Source organism: Amaranthus tricolor, chromosome 14, assembly GCF_026212465.1.
Source record: "Amaranthus tricolor cultivar Red isolate AtriRed21 chromosome 14, ASM2621246v1, whole genome shotgun sequence".
Taxonomy (NCBI): domain Eukaryota; kingdom Viridiplantae; phylum Streptophyta; class Magnoliopsida; order Caryophyllales; family Amaranthaceae; genus Amaranthus; species Amaranthus tricolor.
The window spans coordinates 105,437-125,779 of NC_080060.1; the positions used below are offsets into that span (position 1 = coordinate 105,437).

Genomic DNA, 20,343 nt, shown 5'->3' on the forward strand with positions numbered 1-20,343 from the left:
TATGTCAAAAATCAAATTATAGGAAATTATATGACCAAAAAATTTGGTAAATTAGATAATAAAATAAAGTTAGTATTATTCTAAGAAAAAACCTCCTAAGTTAGTACTCCCCCCTATTCACAGTAATTGTCCTATTTTTTTATTTGGCAAATTCATATCAATTGTCCTATTTTCTTTTTTGTCAATGTTTTTTTTACCTAAATATCTTTAGTTCACACACGTAATTACAAAAATACTCCCACTTACACTACTTATCCAATTAACCCAATCACTTAAAAAATCTCAACTACCACATTTTTTGTGGATCTTATCCCATTCTTAATATCTCTGCCCAACTAAATTGGACAATTACTTTAAATAGGTGAGAGTATTATTTATATTGTAAGTTACTTACTCTTCCCTTAAAAATGCAAGATTAAAAGACTACCAAGTACCAACCAGTATACAATCGGTAGCCCGTTATTTCCCGTTGCAACCACCAATCTTTCTATCTTGTGAAGGTCTCAATAAATCACCTAACCTTCACTCTCTCTCCACTGGCATGAATCTGCTGCAAAACAAAACACCAACAAGAAGAAACTAAGTAAATAAATAATTAAGTATAATAAGAATGAGAATAGATCAGGAGAGAATTAGTATCAAAGAAGAAGACGAAGAATCTCCAACTCCAAGCAACGCCTTCATACACCGCCACCGCCACCGCTGCTGCTTTCATTTCCCTTGCTTTTACTCTTCTCCATCATCCACCACCACCCATCATATCATCACCCTTGGTGAGGGTGAGAGGTCAACTACTTCCTCCTCGTTTTGGGACCGTTTCCGCTCCCGTGAGGCTGAGAATCGTTGGTGGGCTCGCCCTTTTTGGGCCTTGAAGAAGGTTCGTGAATGGTCCGAGATTGTCGCTGGGCCCAAGTGGAAGACCTTCATCCGCCGCTTTAATCGCCGCCGCCATAACCAACGTCATCAGTTCCAGTATGATCCACTGAGTTACGCCCTTAATTTCGATGAAGGGCAAAACGATCATTTCGAGGAAAGCGTTGCTCTTCAATTTCCCGATTTCTCTTCTCGGTTTGTCGCCGCTTCATCCAAATCGCCAACACCAACAGAATCAGCAAAAGACTTCAGTAACGGTGCGCCGGCGTGCTAATTTGCGCTTCTCTTGGTGTGCCAGACTGGCATACGTGAAACGACAATAGCCGGAAAGTGACTCGACATCAATTCATATTTGACTTTTGATTGAACACAGCTGGCGTTTTCTTTCCCAGTTATTTTTTACTTCTAATTTTTGCATGTAATTTATTTTGTCTATATATGGTGAAGTACTTCATGTAATTTACTCGTCATACTAAAGAATAAAAATATCGTTTCCTGCAAACAAAGAACCGCACGTTAGATTTGGATAGGCATTAATAAAGCGGTGGAGGGTGAGAATACTAAGCATCAGTCATGGCAGCTCGAAGGATTTCTTCTCTGCTTTCTCGTTCTTTGTCTTCGTCACTTCCTTTCTCTGTTCGTAAGTTCCTTCGGCTTGTTTGAAATTGGGATTGTTTCAGTTTTCTAACTCAGTTGAACGTTGATGTTAATTGATTGATTTAAGTAACTGATTACTTACTGAATTAAGTCAATCTGATTGATAACTGTGCAAACAATTTCTTTACTCCTCAATCTAGTATAGTATAATAAACTCTTAAAATCGCGGTTTGCTTATTCTTTGTTAAAGAAATTCAAATTAAAGGTTTTATTGGAGTTTGAGGTCCTTGGGATTTGCACTGTTCAAGTGAGAATAAAAGATTATGAATCCTGTTAAAATTCTACAGAGAAGAGAAAGTTGCTGAGCTGCAGTGGTAAAGTTGATTGTCTGGTTCAGTTCTGCTCCTTTAGTGAAACAGTTTGGAAATTAGGACATTTGGCTATTGATTACTCTCTCCAATTCAAAAGCCCGTTAGTTGAGTTGTGGTTGGCTACCTTAATAAAATGAGACAAAAAATAAGCAACACAAAAATATAGGAGGAGAAATGTCGCTGTTAGTAGTAAATAAATAAGTCATCGAGATGGAGGGTAAAGCTTTACTAGTTAAGCCTCCCATATGGTCAATTCCCGTTTACCAGTTAGAATTGGATTGGAATTTCGTTTTAAACTCCAAATTTGAGATGGAAGTTAGTTGAAGGATAAAGGTTGTTAAACTCGTTTTTGCTTACCCTGCACAACTGATTATCATCATCATACCCAATATCTGTTCGAAAGCAGGCGGCTGATTATCAATCTAATACTTTATGTTCCTCACTTTAATTATCATAATGTTACCATGGCTAAATTGTATATATTGAATAAAAATAAATGTAAATGTTGTGATTTAAAATAATTATGAATGGTTCAGGCCCCAAAGGATATAGCACTGCTGCTGCACTAGAAAATCCTATTATTCCGAATGTGGAAATTAAGCATACCCAACTGCTCATCAATGGAGAGTTTGTTGATGCTGCATCAGGTTATCGTTTGTGCTTCAAGCAATACTTGTTTATATGTCTAGATATGTCTTTTTATCCTTTTTGAGTACATATTTTGTTTACTGTTTAGCATAAGGGAATAAGAAATTTACTAATATGTGATATTCAATTAACGTCTTCCAGGTAAGACATTTCCTACATATGATCCTCGGACTGGAGAAGTGATAGCCCATGTTGCGGAAGGAGATGCCCAAGATATTAACCTTGCTGTAGCTGCTGCTCGAAAAGCTTTTGATGAGGGTCCATGGCCTAAAATGACAGCTTATGTAACATACTAACATTCTCTGCTCTATCATCTCTTTGTTCAAGTTTAAACTTTAATTTTTTCATTTTGCAATCATTATATATTTGTTGGTATCAAAATTAAACTAGGAGAGGGCACGGATCATTCTGAGATTTGCTGATTTGGTTGAGCAACACAGTGAGGAGCTTGCAGCTTTGGAGACTTGGAATAATGGGAAAACTTTTCAACAGGCCTCGAAAGCTGAGCTTCCAATGTTTGTCCGCAAATTTCACTACTATGCTGGTATATAATAATAAATGTGTAGCATTTTAATTCTTTTTCTTTTTCTGTGTGTGTGTGTGTGTTAAATGGTTCTAGTTGCCGGTGTTTTTACTCCCCCCAATCATTGTAGGTTGGGCAGATAAAATCCATGGGTTGACTGTTCCTGCTGATGGTCCGTACCACGTGCAAACATTGCACGAACCAATTGGTGTAGCAGGGCAAATCATTCCATGGAACTTTCCTCTTATCATGTTCGCTTGGAAAGTTGGCCCTGCCCTGGCTTGTGGCAACACTATTGTCCTGAAGACCGCCGAGCAGACTCCCTTGACTGCACTTTATGTTGGGAAACTTTTTCATGAGGTAGGATAGCTATTATAGTTTTCTAGTTTGTTTGTTTAAGCTAGTTGCACTATTGATGGTATTCCATTGATGTAAATTTAAGAAATTGTGAGATATTCCATAAAGTAGCATTGAACTTTTATAAAACGTGAGATATAGCAATCTTTTAAGTTTTACTCTCTCGAGGTTCATGAAATTGCTTAAGCATGAGACCTTGAAATAACTATTTGCACGTGGAAGAGAGCAATTGATAGAGAGGTAATAGAGTTAGGATTGTCTGTCTCCATGTCCCCCAGTATCTCCTTCATCCTCAACTCACTCATGGGCTCTCTTCTCTTCTAATTGTCCTTCCTCATGGCTAAATTTCACTTTTCATCTGAGTTAAATTTCTGTATCTCATACTTCTGCTACATCTTGTTTTTGTCCCAAACTTGAATATAGTTTTTGGCATTTAAATGTTACATTTACTGGTTACAGGCTGGTCTTCCTCCGGGTGTTTTGAATATAGTTTCTGGGTATGGTCCATCAGCTGGTGCAGCGCTTGCTAGTCACATGGATGTCGACAAGGTATTCCTTCTTCAAACACGATAGTGACATAGAAATAACTATTTTTTTAAAATTCTAACATGAGCTTGCATTATAGATTGCTTTCACGGGATCTACTGAAACTGGAAAGACTGTTCTAGAACTTGCAGCAAAGAGCAATCTTAAACCAGCAACTTTGGAGCTTGGAGGAAAATCACCTTTCATTGTATGTGAAGATGCTGATGTCGATAAAGCAGTGGAACTCGCACATTTTGCTCTCTTCTTTAACCAGGTATTCTAACTCATCACCTCTCTTATCGGTGGCATTGAAGACTAAAGGAAGGAGTAATTATTTTGCAATTATTATAGGGTCAATGTTGCTGTGCTGGTTCCCGCACTTATGTGCACGAGAGTGTGTATGATGAATTTGTTGAAAAAGCAACTCAGCGTGCCAAGAGACGTACTGTTGGAGATCCCTTTAAGAGTGGAATTGAACAAGGTCCTCAGGTGAATATTTTCCCTCTTCCTTCAAGATAGCAATTAATTCAGAAAGTCATGAAATACACAAGGAATCCGAGTATCTAAAATGAAAGTTTCTGTTTTAAGCCTTTGTAATGTGAACTTTCAGATAGACACAGAACAATTTCAGAAAGTTTTGAGGTACCTAAAGTCAGGTATGGAGAGCAATGCCAAGCTCGAGTGTGGAGGTGATAGACTCGGATCTAAAGGTTTCTTTATCCAGCCCACTGTCTTCTCAAATGTTCAGGTAATGGAAAAATTTATCTTTGCATATACCTGTTCCAAGTCGATATTAAAAATTATTTAGCCATGGTAACAATGTTGGTAGTGTTTCTAAGCTGCTAAGTTAGTTACTTTATTGAAGTGGTTATTAAAAAATTTAAGTGGTCTGCTTAGTGTAGCAGCGGTAAAAATGATGGCATTACGCTCCCATAATTTTAGTTGATTGCAGTAATTTCCTAGTACTATAAATTAGATTATAATCATAAATCAATTAAACATTACAAGATTAGCAATGAAATAATTTAGTTTGTTCTTCAAATTTCTCTCCTCTATCTCATTATTATAATTTTAACAAAGAATTCTGACTCGGGTTGCTCTTGTATTAGGATGACATGCTGATTGCGCAGGATGAGATATTTGGCCCAGTGCAGTCTATCTTAAAATTCAAGTAAACCCAACGTTTCTACTTTAACATTAGATTTCTATGATGTTATCGCTGAAATATGTATACATATAGGATTTTATTAAGTGCAATTAACAGAATTTTAAATTACAATTATCTAACACCCAATAATAGGATCACATGCATAAAATAATACAAATTATATAAGTAGTAATCGCATTACAAACTTTGATGTGTGACTTGACTGTTCGGTAGGGAAGGAATACTTCAAAATATTAACCGTGTGTCCATACCACCAATTTAGGACTTCAATTGTAGTTTCTCTAAATAGTCCACTTGTTGTGCGACAGCGGAAGCAAAGATCGAAAACAATAATAAAACAATAAAGATTCAAACAAACAATAAAGAAAATCACACCGAGAAATTAACGTGGTTCACTATCAACGTGATAGCTACATCCACCGGCACCGAGAATAAACTTTTCACTATAAATCGGGAGATTACAAGATGAACGAGAAACCACAACAATGGCTCTCCAAGCTTTTTCTCTCTTAATTTTCCTCACTTTGTGTTTTGCATTGCATACCCTAATTCTAATTACAAGAGGGGTTTATATAGTATGCCACTTAATAAATAGAAATTAGGGTTGACATTACAAAGTAACCGGCCCTTAAACAAGGTAACTGCCAAAACGTGTGAAATAACCGCAAAACTGCATGAACTCCGCGGCATGAGCTCAGCATTCTGCCTAAGACAGAAGCTTCTCCGCGCATCCGCGCCTCGCATAGTACTCCATGGCCCACGCACTTTTGTTCCATCGCCTTTTTGACCCATCACTTGATTCATCGTAGACCCGATCTTAGACTCGGTTCGAGTCACAAAATGCCAACAATCTCCACCTTGACGAGAACCCGTAGTCAACCACCACCTCATCAAACCATACATTCTCAAGCCAAAACCGTTGCAAAGCTCAAGCATAAGCCATACATCCCGACAAGTCTCTAACTAAGACCCATCCCGATAAGTCTTCAACTAAGACCCATCACATACTCGTTTCCATGTATAACCACTCATAATGCTCAACTAGCATCACAAGTCACTCATAATGCTCCACCTGCATCACGAGTCCACAATGCAAGCTCCACCTTGAGGTTGTGCACACCTCCACCTGTGAGCTCCCTCACACCGCCCTAAGGGCCTATGCTAATGAACCCAGCATAGTAAAGAATCTACTAGGACTGTTAGACCATCCTGCCTTTTTTATCTCTATCTTCATGTACGTGCATTCCGAATGAAATCTGACTACACCGTGCTTCTCCTGAACATCAAGTATTACCTGATCACTAAACAAACAATCATAGTACACAAAAGCCAACCATGGTTGATCACAAAGAACCATCACTGAGATCGTAACACAATCAAACTCCGCGAACACAACCCAAGCTTCAACCGATGTAACTAAGCACCTAATTTCATTCCCGTACATAAGAACCACAACAGCTGATCGAAGCAAACTGTAAAGAGAACAAATCTCTACCTGCCAGTGCCCCCACCCAGGTTGAGTCACTAATTTGCAAATGACTTTTCTAGCATATGCAAAACAAGTACACACCACACCATACTTCAAACACCGAACCGTAACTCTAGACATGTAGACCGACTCAGGCTTAAAATGAGGTGATATAAATGAGCAAAGTAACACTACCAGTCTATACAACAGTTCCCACACTCTGTTAATACGTAAAGTGATTGCAAACCACTGTGCTCGCTCACTATACTCTACAACGTGCTCATAAATTGGAGGTTCAAATGTCTCCACAAAAACGGCTACCAACCTTGCCAAACTCACAAGATTCAATGCATAACCTACCACACTTATAGCAACCAAAACAACACACCCTACAACCAACCTATCAGACTTCTCGATAACACATAGTCTTTTCTTGAAACCCTCTAGATCGACGAAATGTTCCCTGTACTGACTCCTTTAAACTATCCACTGAGATAAAGATAGCTCCAGAAATCACAGTCAGAGAGATACCCGGGGCAGTATCAACACCATCAATTCGGGGTCGAACAAAAATGGATGAGGGGTTAACCTCATACTCCACCTCAAACTTGGTACCACTATCACCATAACCAGCATCTGCAAGATACATAATAGCATACCAAAGCCCTAACAAGACTCCAAACATGAGATAGCACGATACCCTACTGAGCCACACCACACACATACTGGTCATCTCTAATCCCGTGTGTAAACCCCGATCGAATAAACTAATCCAGTATCTACTCAACAACCAAGTACTAGAGAGCATGCATAAGACTCTCCCTAACAAGGTCCGATTCGCTATTCCTGTAACACCGTTTTGCAATGGTGTTATCCCATAGGTATGATGCCACAAAATACCTAAAACATAAAACTTAACAAATCCACAAAACGAACTATCCAAATGTAGCCAACTAACCATCTTACCATACAAGTGATCATGAGCTTCAATGCTAAACTCACACTCGTGTTGAAACCCAATCACCCGATGCTTGTTTTCCTCAAGGTAGGCATCCTTGACACATGTAAGACGATTCCTTATGGACAATTCCAGCCCTCTACTCTCACCCATATGATCATGCCTATCATAAACCGTCATCTCCTAGTGACTAGTAGAAGCACTAACAGCAGAACTAAGCAGCATAACACCCTGAAAGACATACAAGGATTTCTCTTTAACACTCTTAAGTATCAAATCTGAACCCTTAAAGACACACTTTCCCATCGCTAAACTCACTCTTGAGCCCCAAATAATCTAAGGTCCCAAGCGATATCAAGTTTTTCTCCAATGCAGGAACATGCCTCACCTAAGTTAAAGTAACCCTTCTCCTATCACTAGTCTGAATTCTCATGGAACCAATACCTACTACTTCACATGGAGTACCGTTAGCAATCATAACTGAACCCTCAAAACAAGACTCATAAGTATCAAAGCAATCCCGACGAGGACTCATATGGAACGAACTACCAGAATAAAGAATCTAGCTATCATTCAAATCACTAGACTCAACATAGCTAATCAATGCTAAGTCTTCCTCTGAATCATAGCTCTTGTTCTGTTTACTTTCGACTACCGTGGCTTGAGATTTATTTTTTAGTTCTGAACATTTAGACCTAAAATGTCCTGGTTGTTGAAAGTGATAACATATTATGGTCCTAGTGTTGCTAGGCCCATATGTACTATTACTAGTATCCGACCTAGCACCGTTACTATTGTTAGACTCCTTTTTCTTTCTAGAATTTCTACCCGACCTTACAACTAATCCACTCCCATAATTCTCATTATCACCAGTCGCCTTTTGACGCAACTCTCTAGTATAAAGTACTGTCTTCACTTCCTCTAGGGTCAACGAGTCTTTGCCAGCCACAAAAGACTCCACAAAGTTCTCATAACTATTCGTAGAGAAACAAGCGATATTAACGTTGCATCCTCATCATCTATCTTAACTTCTAAATTACGTAAATCTAGTAAAATAGAATTAAGATTTTCTTGATGATACCTTAATGGCGTACCTGACTGCATCTTGAGGCTGAACAACTGTTGTTTCAGTAGCAATTTGTTGGTTAAAGATTTCGTCATGTACAAAGACTCCAATTTTAACCATAATTCCGCAGCCGTCTCCTGATCAGCAACCTCCATGATGATATGATCATCAAAACTCAGCAAGATGGTAGAATGAGCCTTCTCTTTCATCACTACTGATTGTTCATCAGTCCATCCATCTCCAAATCCCGACTTAGATGCCGCACTCTTTGGGATCGATGGATGCCAAATTTGCAATTGCTTTGATAACGCCTTCATCTTAATGTGCCATAGCCCAAAGGTATTCGTCCTATTAAATTTCTCAATCCTTATTATATAATCTCCTACCATTGTTTCCCTCGAAAAACTCTTCCTAGGATTAAACCTGAGCTCTTGATGCCAATTGTTGTGTGACAGCAGAAGCAAAGATTGAAAAACAATAACGAAAAGCAATAAAGATTCAAACAAACAATAAAGAAAATCACACCGAGAAATTTAACGTTGTTCACCATCAATTTGATAGCTACATCCACCGGCACCGAAAATAAACTTTTCACTATAAACCGGGAGACTACAAGATGAACGAGAAACCACAACAATGGCTCTCCAAGCTTTTTCTCTCTTAGTTTTCTTCACTTTGTATTTTGCATTGCATTCCCTAATTCTGATTACAAGAGGGTTTATATAGTATGCCACTTAATAAAAAGAAATTAGGATTAACATTACAAAGTAACCGGCCCTTAAACAAGGTAAATGCCAAAAACGCGTGAAAAAACCGCAAAACTGCATGAACTCCACGCCCCGCGCAAGCGCGCCCCGCGTAGAACTCTGCGGAATGTGCTCTGCATTCTGCCCAAGACAGAAGCTTCTCCGCACCCCACGTAATACTCCGCACCTCGCACATCTGCGCCCCATGTAGTACTCTACGGCCCGCGCACTTTTGTTCCATTGCCTTTTTGACCCATCACTTGATTCATCATAGACCCGATTTTAGACTCATTTCGAGTCACAAAATCCCAACACCACCGATACTGAAAACTAAATTGATCCCACGTATGCAAGTACGGAAAAGATTTACAATTTAATCTTTAGACCAATTCAATATATACCTCTTAGGAATAGGAAACTTAAATTATCATCGAATGTTATTAGCTTACTTGTAATATTTAGTCAAGTATTAGTATTATTATTTTCATAATATATTTCAGATTATATATGGGAATTGTTGGGAATGTCTTGTGACACACCACATTTGTTTTATTATTTGTATGGTTCAGGTAATCTTTATGGTCACCAAGTATATTAAATTTATAAAAGTAAATAAACATGAGTTGCATATATGTGGCATAGGCAAAGTGGTACAAAATTTTGATTCGTTAGTTGGAGTTGCTTTGCTCATTACCCGTTTATTGAGCATATAAACATGGTTCACTTACATTAAGAGAGATCTATAGTGAGTCCATTCAATTATACTAAATCATCTGAATGATATGTACCAGAAATTGAATAATACTTCTATTTTTCTTCTCCCAAAATGCAGGGACCTTGATGAGGTGATCCAGAGGGCAAACACCACAAAGTACGGCCTAGCAGCCGGAGTATTTACTCAAAATCTTAACACTGCTAACACTCTGTCGCGGGCGTTGAGGGCTGGAACTGTGTGGGTTAATTGCTTTGATGTTTTCGACGCTGCAATTCCATTTGGTGGGTACAAGATGAGTGGTATTGGCAGGGAGAAGAGTGTTTACAGTCTCAACAATTACTTGCAGGTGAAAGCTGTAGTCACTCCGCTCAAAAATCCTGCTTGGTTGTAATTAGTAACTGGAAAGTTCGTTTAAAGCAAAGTCTATACACTCGCTTAGTGAGGAATGATAGACAGGAAATACATACTACACATAAAATTGTGTTTCCCATATGCCTGTATTATATACCAGACGTTGTCTTGTTGAAATTTTAATGCAATCACTTGGTTTTTATTCTTGTGGATGTTTTTAAATTGATGACTATTTCTTTTAACAATAGGCTCCTGAATTGCATGGTGATTGGTGGGTGACAAAATGTGCCAACAAAACATTACATAATTCTTATGGCCACTTAAAAGTACTGTTGGGTGTTTTCCTAAATTCTTGAAAATTGTGCTTAATTAATAATTATCCAGAAAGAAAAAATAGCAGAAACTGATTTGCAGTCAACAACTAGACTACTATTGCGGACTTCAGGTAAAATGTTCTTTCTCCTCTGTAAATACTCGCAACACTTTCACTTTTCACTATAATTACAAGTTGGCTGTTATTTCTAGCAAACCATAAGGCCATGACCAGTATCCAAACTACAATTTTTTAGCCTAAAATAGGTTTTTCTAATAGCCAGCTATCAAGGTCCTCGACGTCTGCGAAAGCATAAGCAACTTTGCTGCTGATCAACAGGAATCATACCTCCTCCTTTCGATGTGTCAATCGCCTCCAGCATGGAAACTACTTGGTCCATTTCGGGGCGTCTATCAGGATTTGCATCCCAGCATTTCTTCATCACATTTGCCAATGAACTTGGGCAACATCTTGGTATTTCTGGCCGTAGGTTCTGAGATCGAAACAACAAATTTTAGAATCCAGAAAACAAGGCCAAATGAAATATAAATTACATGATTGATTTTGTAAAGGTTAATTTGATTACAGTATGTTGTTCACACCTTTAAGATGGGGTAAACACCAAAAACCACTAGGTCGATCAATGATGATTAAAAGATACTAACAAAAGCATCATCAACTTATGAATGCAAGCAACCTAGCATATACCTGGTGAACCACAGCAGAAGTCACCTCTGAAAAACTGAGGTCGGGATATGGCATATCGCAGCAATATATTTCCCACAAACAGATGCCAAAACTGTACACATCACATTTCCTGTTATATGGATCCCCATTTAAAACCTGAATTAAATCATTTCACAGGCACATTAGTAAATTTATCAGGAGGCAGTAGTTTCATATGCCAAAACTGTACAGATCACATTTCCTCTTTTTGTCATGTCAGTGCATCAGTGTAATACAAACTTTATACCATTGGGACTAAAGCTTTGGCATCGCTGTTACATCAGTGCTTTATTGGTTATGGTACATCAACAACAGTGCCAGAGCCTTAATCCCAAAAGATTGGGGTGAACTACATAAACCAATATATCAGTTTCAATGGTCTTCCACATGGATTATTCTCCATTCATTTCGATTTTCTACCATCTCAATTTGCAAGTTTAGATTTTTCAAATCTTTTTCCACTCATGTCCTCCAATTCATATTCGGTCTTCCTCGTCTTCTTTTTAAGTCTCTTGGAGCTCTAACTTTCTATTTTCCTTATCGGTTGGCTAATACGCCTTATCTTTGTTGTAACACCCTTGAATTTCCTCCCTTCCAAATCTTTTTAAACGATTCTCTTTCATCTTTTTCTCAATATTTGCAACTCCAAAATCATATTTTATATCTTCGTTTCGAATTCTATCCCTCAAGGTATGCTAACCCATCCATCAAAGCATTGTTATTGGTTCATAATCATGGGAGGAGACTAAGTTTAACTGAGCTGGTTGTCACTAACCTAGCATCACAAGCACTCACCGGCGGAATTTAATTGGTTATAGTAGAAAGGAAGAAAAAAGGTGAGCAGTGAAGTTAAAAAAGAGGATGTTTTGATTCTATCTCTCATACTAAAGATCAATTCAGAGACAATACCACAAAGTAATAGACAAGAGGCTCGAGTGAGTGAAATGCTAAGGGCTCGATGGTAGTATTGTACACTTACTACTACACTAATTCCCACAAGCTACTCAAATCTATTAATGTGATTTTACTGTTCTAGTAGGCAAGTAATATAATTGTGAGATCAAACAAGACTTTTAGCCTTTGCTTTGTTAAAACATACAACTCAAACAACTGTTTCAAGCACTCAAATGAACCTCTTTGAAAAATAATTGAGCTAAGACACCATAAGTGATCGTAGTAATTAATTAACAAATGAAGACACTGAAGCAAACTGTTACTCAAAAAATGAAGAAGCAAAAAGATCCTCACTTCAGGGGCCATATAACCAAGTGTTCCAGTCTCTCCAGTCATATCACTAGGATTTGACGCCTCAACCCGGGCAACACCAAAATCTGCTATTTTCAGAGTCCTTGATTTGTCTAACAGCATATTCTCTGTCTTTACATCTCTATGAACAATCTTCTGAGAATGGAGATAGCTCAACCTGAACAATACACCAAAGATTAGGTTTGGGTGAGTTCAACAAGTTGTCTGTCAGTTAAGAGTTGAGAATCTACCCTGGCTGGAACAGCGCACCAATAAAAACAAGTGATTCATAAAAGTAATAGTTTTTACCCACTAGCAAGATCAAGCGCCAACTGGTGAACAACCTTGAAAGCTAGCTTCTTTCTTCGATTCTTAATGAGATAGTTCTTCAGGGCACCCCCAGGTAGATATTCCACAACAACACAACAGATATTACTAGGCATGCTGATTAGACCACTTTCTGTTTGTATTTGTAGCCCTGAAGACCCCATCTTTGCCCCAATGAACTGCAGCATTCATAGATAATTACATTATTAAGAGCTTTGAATGTAACAAAAATATGATCAAAATTCATCACAACTAACCTCATTTTATGAATTAAAATAAATTTTAGTCATATTAATATTTTACACAAATCTAGATTGAATTAATGATAGTTGTTTCAGAAATCAATTTTCATTTCAAGGATTCTTTGTTATCGCAAAGATTGGATTAGAAGCATTCAAAATAAACCCGATTTGACATGACCTTGTATAATCGAATTGAATTCGACCCAACTTTAAAAATGGATTTACAATGATGTAAAAACCAATTTGGACACCGGTGTCAATTTCGACCGAACCCAAAACTGATCCGACGGATTGAATGAACATCTCTAAAAGGAATAAATTGAGTCTCTTTGCTATTGTAAGGACATGTTTCACACATCTATGCCAACCCAAATGTCAACCCACTCTCTGCTGGTTACAATAGAAGTCTCTCCAAAACACGAGTCATATAACATTAAGATTAGTTTGACAGCATCTTACAAATACAGACCTAAGCTTCTTTTCATATCTTCTGCCGCCAAATAGATATGATTTCATCGCATGCTTCAAAGCGTGTTCATCAGGCAAGTGCAAACATTTTAAAGAAATAAATCAATATTACAATCTGACACTAATTACGATGCTTTATATTAGTCAGATGAATGTCCTCACCCATCCTTGAATAGGGTTTGGTTATTCTTAGAGTGGGTGATTAAATAAATCTTCAGAATTACTTACACAACACCTTATAGGGTACTTTTCATCAGAATATTAAGCCTCGTTACTGTTTCTCAAGTAATTTGAAAATCCCTTTATAATAGTATCTAGCCTAGCTCCTAAATTTGCATTATCTATAAGCTCCAATACTTCTGTCAGCTTTATCTGGCTTTTGACACAAGTTTAGTATTCTATTCTTATTTGTAGTTATTGAAGGATTTTTTATTCAACGTTTGGTTTATATATCATTTTTATATATCATCTTCAATATGATAAATGATTACAAACACGAAATGAAATTGTGGAGATAAATGATTAAAAAGGAAATTTATTACCTCATACTCCTTGTCCACAAACACGAGATAAATGATTACAAAGGAAATTCACATTTTTGAATATCATTTTCAATATGAAATTAAGACTAATAGGGGAAGGCTTCTGAAAAAAGGTTAACATAAGAAATGAAATTGTGGAGAAAAATAAACTAGCAGGATTATTAGATAGAGAGTAAAAGTGTACGGGAAGAGGAATTTTATATCAATGCTAGCCAAGTTCAACAACAACAACAATGCCTGAGCCTTAATCCCAAAATATTGGGGTTGGTTACATGAACCAATATATCAGTTTCAATGGTCATCCACATGGATTCTTCTTCTTCATTCATTCTGATTTCCTACCATCTTAATTTGTAAGTCTAGGATATTCATATCCTTTTTCATTCATGTCCTCCAAGTCATTTTCGATCTTTCTCTCCCTCTTTTTACGTCGCCCGAGCTCCAGCTTTCTACCTTCTTTACCGATTCGTTAATATAACCCATCTTTGTATATGCCCAAACCATCTTAAATGATTCTCTTTCATCTTTTCCTCAATATATGCAACTCTTAAACTCTTTCTTATATCCTCGTTTCAAATTTTATCCCTCTATATATGCCTACTCATCCATCGAAGTATTTGTATTTCCGCTACTTTCATCTTTCAACTATGATCCTATGATACATTGGATACGAGGGTATTATAGGTATTTTAGTATTAGTTAGTTATAAAGTATATTTGTATAAATAAGAAGGAAGGGAATGGAAAAAGGATCATATATTTAGTGAGTTTTATACTCATGTCTTGGGAGAGTGTAAGCCTCTCGAAAGCTTACACTCTAGTGAAAGAGACATTTAGAGAGATGAAATCTAAGTTAGCAGTTTAGAGAGTTTAAGAAAGATTTCAAGATTATGGGAAGTCTTCTTTCAAGAGAAATGTGGATCCTAATTCTAAAGAATCTGAAGGAGTGGAAGGAAAATCAAGAAATGTGAAAATGACCGTAAAGAAGACTAAAGGCGACGTGCTTTTTGAGCTATTCGAAATCAAAAAGGGAAAGATTTTAGTCAAGAAAATGTGTTTTGAGGAAAAAAGTCAGAAAGAATTCGACAAAGATAGTTGAGTTTTGGCCGAAAAAATTGGAAAGGGCAAGAAATCAGGGTTTCTAAAGAAGAATAAGGAGAACAACAAGAAAAGAGGAAAAAGTCAAAAAGAGAATAGAAGAACAGTACGTGGAAGGTGGTCGAATTCAAGTGATGAGGAGGTGAAGGAGAGGATGCGAAGCTCTAGTCGGCACTTGCAAAACATAGGATAAAGAAGATGGGAAAAGAATCTTGTGTGTTGTAGGTTCGGTGGAAGACCTAGAATTTTATTGGGAAAGAAGGCAACAGCTACTTTGGACTAAGAATCTTTGTCGAGGAAGACCTCCAAACATAACAGAGTAGAAATGAGGTGACGCATCAAGAGGTGATGGCTAAACTTCTTGAATCAGTGGCTGAATTTCAATGGAATGAGAAAGGTTATGAGGTGCATGATGAAGAAATTACTTGGTTGCCTTGTCCAATAATGGTTGGAAATGGAGTTTATTAATCAGAGTAAGGAGAAGAAGAGACAATTGTTTTAACTCCTAAATCCCATATCTCAATTGGTCTTAAGGAGACCTACTCACCCAATGCTCACAATATTCCCTTGTCTACTTTTTTTCCACTTGCAAAGTTGCATTACTTTTTTTTTTTGTGTTAGTTGTAAAGCTATCAATTGAGAAGGCATGCTCTTAGTCCTTTTAATGATCCGTTACAGGTATGCATTAATTTTCCTTTGTTAGTTGTATAGGAAGGACAGGCTATCTGTAAATGAAACCAATTTAATTTTTTTTTCTACTACATAAGCCACAAGTGCTCAAACCCATTATTCTACTATCATGGATGACTAGCACCAATTGTTGACACAGGGATGATAGAATGTAAACCTGCAGAGACTCCGATCATGGCTAACCATGGGCTCCAGATCATTGAAGGGGTAATACTGGCTGATGAAGGAAAATATCAAAGAATGGTAGGGAAATTAATTTACATCTCTCATACTAGACCAGACATTGCCTATGCAATGGGAATAATGAGCAAATTTATGCATGTGCCACAAATGCAACATATGGATGTTGTTATAAGAATTTTGAGATATCTAGAAGGAACAATTGGGAGGGGCATTGCGTTCAGAAAGAATGGACACTTACACCTCATTGCATACACAGATGCAGATTGTAGGATCCTTATCTAGTGCTGAAGCAGAACTCAACGGAATTGCTAAGGGAATAACCGAAATTCTATGGATAAGGAATAAATGAACTTGGATTTCTACAAGAAAGGGCATGCGATCTATACTGTGAAACAAAGCAGCTATTAGCATCTCAGTGAACCCTGTCTAACATGACCGAACAAAACATTTAAAAGATGATCGACACTTTATAAAGGAAAAACTTGAGCGCAAGATCATTAATTTTCCTTTTGTGACATCAAAAAATCAACTTGCTGATATCCTCACAAAATTCGTAGCATCTGAAACATTTGAAAAAGCTCAATGCAAGTTGGGTGTTCAAGATCCTACCACTCAACTTGAGGGGGCGTAGGAAAGCAGAATTAGTCTTCACTTGAAATTGTTTATTATAAGTATAAGTCTCCTTAGATCCATTACTTTAGAATAGTTTGTTTTTCCTAGTTATGTTGTATATAGGAGTTGTATTGAAGTTCAAGTAAGAAATACAAATAGTATTTAAAACCTAGATTTAAATTCCGCATAACATGTCTTTATTTTTCAACAAGCTTGAATCCTGCTGAAATTCATGTGAACGCTTGATGTAAACTCCTCTATACTTTTCCACTCACAAAGCAATCGTAGATTTATTATCACACGCCAACCAAATGTTTCCCAGGCGATAATGGACATGAAATACTTGTTACATTCATAACAAATAATTTCCTTATACCTTAATCACTAATGTGTGTTGTTAGAACGATTCACTCTAGTCCAGACTCAAGAACGTAAAATTTCCTATTTCACATATCACACTAAAACATTGTCGAAGTGTCTTGTTATAGCAATAGGTTAATAAAGAAATCGAAAACAGAAAAATTTAAGTAATTCATTCAATCAGATATAACTAGTCAAAAATTGGCAGGAAATCTCGAAAACCCAAAAGGGCTACTTGTTTCAGATTTGATGATCAGATTAGAAAATAGTGGAGCTTGAAAGCACCTCGATATACTATGCAGGAACAGTACGATTCATACATACATGTCGAGTCTAAAGCTATATGGAAGAATTTTCTTTAATGAAAATCTAATGTGGTTGCATGATGCCTCAATTACGTAGGAGTAAGTAACAAGGTATAAAGAAAGTAGAGCAATTTTCATCCACAGTGATAAAAACAGACCTTGGTAACATTGGGGTGGTTAAGCTTGTGCCACACAGCAACTTCCTGTGTAAAGGCTGCCCTGAGAGACGCAATTTCAGCAGCCGTTCTCTGACCCTCTTCACCCCAGTCAAGCAATTTAACTGTAGATTAAAATATAACGAAGATTATCATCTCAAGATTAATAGCATGACACAAACAAAAGGTGTTTGATCACATCAAAATTCAGATGGACAAAGTTGGGTTTGGGTTATAGTGTAGTAGTCATAAGTCATGAGTCATGACTGATGAGTGCAGCCAAAAGATTGCATTAATTTCTAAGGCCTCCTTTGGTGAATTTCAAGTTACAGCTGAGATCACGTGAAAGAGTGTTTGATCACAAGCCAACAAGTTGAAGTTGACGTTGAAGCTAAAGCTAAACCCAAACCCGTGTTCGGTGCTATAACTCACAGTCACAGATTTCACGCAAACACAATCATCAATCACCATTCACCATACCAATTACAGCCAATCAAGCCAGAAATAAATCCAACCGAAGAGAATTGAAGAGGTCACTGGAGCAATCTTACAAAAAGATCTTTCTTTTAGAAGTAGTATAATCTAATCCAAATTCTAACCCCATAATAATTTCTGAGTGGACCTCTTTAGGATTCTGAAAAACAATTACTTTTTCTAATAGTAGTTGAACAAATTACTTGTTTGATTGGACCTCATAATAATTTGTTATAAAGGTAAATAGGAGTAGTAAATAGTAAATGCCTAAGAAAATGGATTAATAAGAAAAAGAGAATTGAAAGAAAAGGCAGACCGGCGACATCGAGAGCGTTGTAAATGCCACGATGAACGGTGCCAAAAGTACCACGAGCAATGACAGCTTTGATAATAAGCTTGGAAGCATCGACCTCCCAATCATGGCTTTGAGTGCTTTCTGGTTCTTTTTTCTTGTTCTTTTCTATGGTTAATGCCCTGCTAAGATGCCTTTCTAGCTGCTCATCTAAGCTTTTCAGATCAATCTGATCTGCCCTAACAAATCCACCACTATGACTATCTCCTCCCTCTTTCATTTTTCTCTTGATTATTGAATTTCAACTATAAACACATGAAGGTGTTGGCTTTCTAGTGATTTGGTTTCTCAATCAGGATTCAGGATTCAGGAATCAGGAATGGATTAATTGATGAATATAAGGAGAGAAAATAATAAGGAATCAGTAGGGTTCTGGACACAGACAGATGATTATTGAGTATTGAGTAATGAGTACCACACACAGACACAGTTGAGAAGAACAAGAGTTGGTCAAGCATGTGAGGAGAGCACATGGAAGTGCCTCAAATTTGACTTCATCTACGCTGTCTCCTTTAATGCCTTCATTCCTTTTTCCTCTCTCCATTCTTAAACTCTTTATAGAAGTATATATTTTTTGAATCTAAAAATCCAAATCCCAATTCATTATTTGAGACTCTTTAAACCACTTTTAGTGCTAATTGGTAATGGTAACTAACAATTTTAGCACTTAATATTGACAAGACCCTTATATTTTGTATATATTATTTTAGCATTGAACACACTAAATGTATATGGATCAGTTTAAAAGACAGTCAAATTTAAGAATTTGTATAGTTTTAGTTTTTTCTATCATTTCAATACTTTTTTAACTAATTTTTATTTGAGATGGTCTCATCGTAAAATGTATTAATACATGATCTCACAAGTGTGAATCTATTTTATTACCCTCAAAACCATACCATACATACAATTGATTTTGTAATTTGTTCTTCATCCAAACCAAGGTGAAGACCAATTCTTAATACCCAAGTTTTCCACTTTTCTCGTTAAAATTTTTTAAAATATATTATGATAAAAGTGTTTGTTATCATTAACTATTTTCTAACAGTCTTACCTACTTTTTATCCTTTAGTAGTAGTATTGTATTAATATTAGACGTATTATTAGTATTAGTATTAAACGTATTAGACTATTAGTTTTAGTATTAAACGAATTATTAGATATAGAACTATCTTGGAGATTTAAGAGACCCAGAGCAAAACTAAATATATGAGCCCTTAAAGAAAAAAATTGTATACCATTATTTAAAATAAAGTTTATTATTTACTAATGAATGTTTTCAATATTCTTATTATTATTATACTTAAAACTTACAAATTTACACTTAAAAATATTTTATTAGTTCTCCTAAGCAATAAATCTTCAATCTAAAATCAAAATTCAAGCCATCCAATATGATTGGATGCTTATTTAGCTTATCAGATTTCCAAATCAACAGTATACAACAAATAAGTATACAATAAAAGAATTTAGAACTAGAAACATGACAATAATATTGAAGGTTATTAATTAATACTCTCACATTATCTTTTCCCCTTGAAACAAATATATATAAGCATCTTTAGTGAATCTTTTCCCATAATATAGCAAAAATGAAAAATATTTCTCACTTTGCATGAAAAAAAAAAGTATTTCCCACAATGTTGTCTACGTGGCAAATTTTTTTTTTTTAAATATTCCAGACAAAACCGCCAAATGAGATGGCGGTTTGCATTAACCAGTAAACCGCCACATGAAGTAGCGGTTTGGTTAGGGCAAACCGCCATCTCATTTGGCGGTTTTGTCCTAGTAAACCGTCATCTCATGTGGCGGTTTGCTCTGTGCTTGTCCAGCGTTTTACTTTTTTCTTTTAATTCCCATATAGTTAGCGCAACCTGCATTAAACT

General features: G+C 36.7%; 3 protein-coding genes across 4 annotated transcripts; 2 read left to right on the top strand and 1 right to left on the bottom strand.

Moving 5' to 3' along the window:
* The first annotated feature begins 609 nt into the window (after window positions 1-609).
* Window positions 610-10,570, top strand: LOC130800133 (aldehyde dehydrogenase family 2 member B4, mitochondrial-like). The gene is made up of 11 exons (XM_057663494.1): window positions 610-1,513; window positions 2,378-2,488; window positions 2,631-2,773; window positions 2,880-3,033; window positions 3,143-3,372; window positions 3,829-3,918; window positions 3,995-4,168; window positions 4,246-4,383; window positions 4,505-4,642; window positions 5,004-5,065; window positions 10,133-10,570. The coding sequence occupies exons 1-11, from the start codon at window positions 1,447-1,449 to the stop codon at window positions 10,404-10,406; spliced, it is 1,581 nt and encodes a 526-aa protein (XP_057519477.1). The 5' UTR covers window positions 610-1,446; the 3' UTR covers window positions 10,407-10,570.
* LOC130800136 (uncharacterized) lies at window positions 611-1,379 on the top strand. The gene has a single exon (XM_057663497.1). The coding sequence runs from the start codon at window positions 611-613 to the stop codon at window positions 1,145-1,147; it is 537 nt and encodes a 178-aa protein (XP_057519480.1). The 3' UTR covers window positions 1,148-1,379.
* Window positions 10,571-10,806: 236 nt separating the features above from the next.
* LOC130800135 (serine/threonine-protein kinase STY13-like) lies at window positions 10,807-19,054 on the bottom strand. Of its 2 annotated transcripts, none has more exons than XM_057663495.1 (6): window positions 18,422-19,054; window positions 17,635-17,756; window positions 12,960-13,156; window positions 12,654-12,828; window positions 11,388-11,522; window positions 10,807-11,172 (listed from the first exon to the last, which is right to left on the bottom strand). In XM_057663495.1, the coding sequence occupies exons 1-6, from the start codon at window positions 18,675-18,677 to the stop codon at window positions 10,966-10,968; spliced, it is 1,092 nt and encodes a 363-aa protein (XP_057519478.1). In that variant the 5' UTR covers window positions 18,678-19,054; the 3' UTR covers window positions 10,807-10,965. The 2 variants fall into 2 exon arrangements, with proteins under 2 accessions (XP_057519478.1, XP_057519479.1); XM_057663496.1 differs by having other exon boundaries at window positions 11,388-11,478; window positions 18,422-19,021.
* Window positions 19,055-20,343: the final 1,289 nt, after the last annotated feature.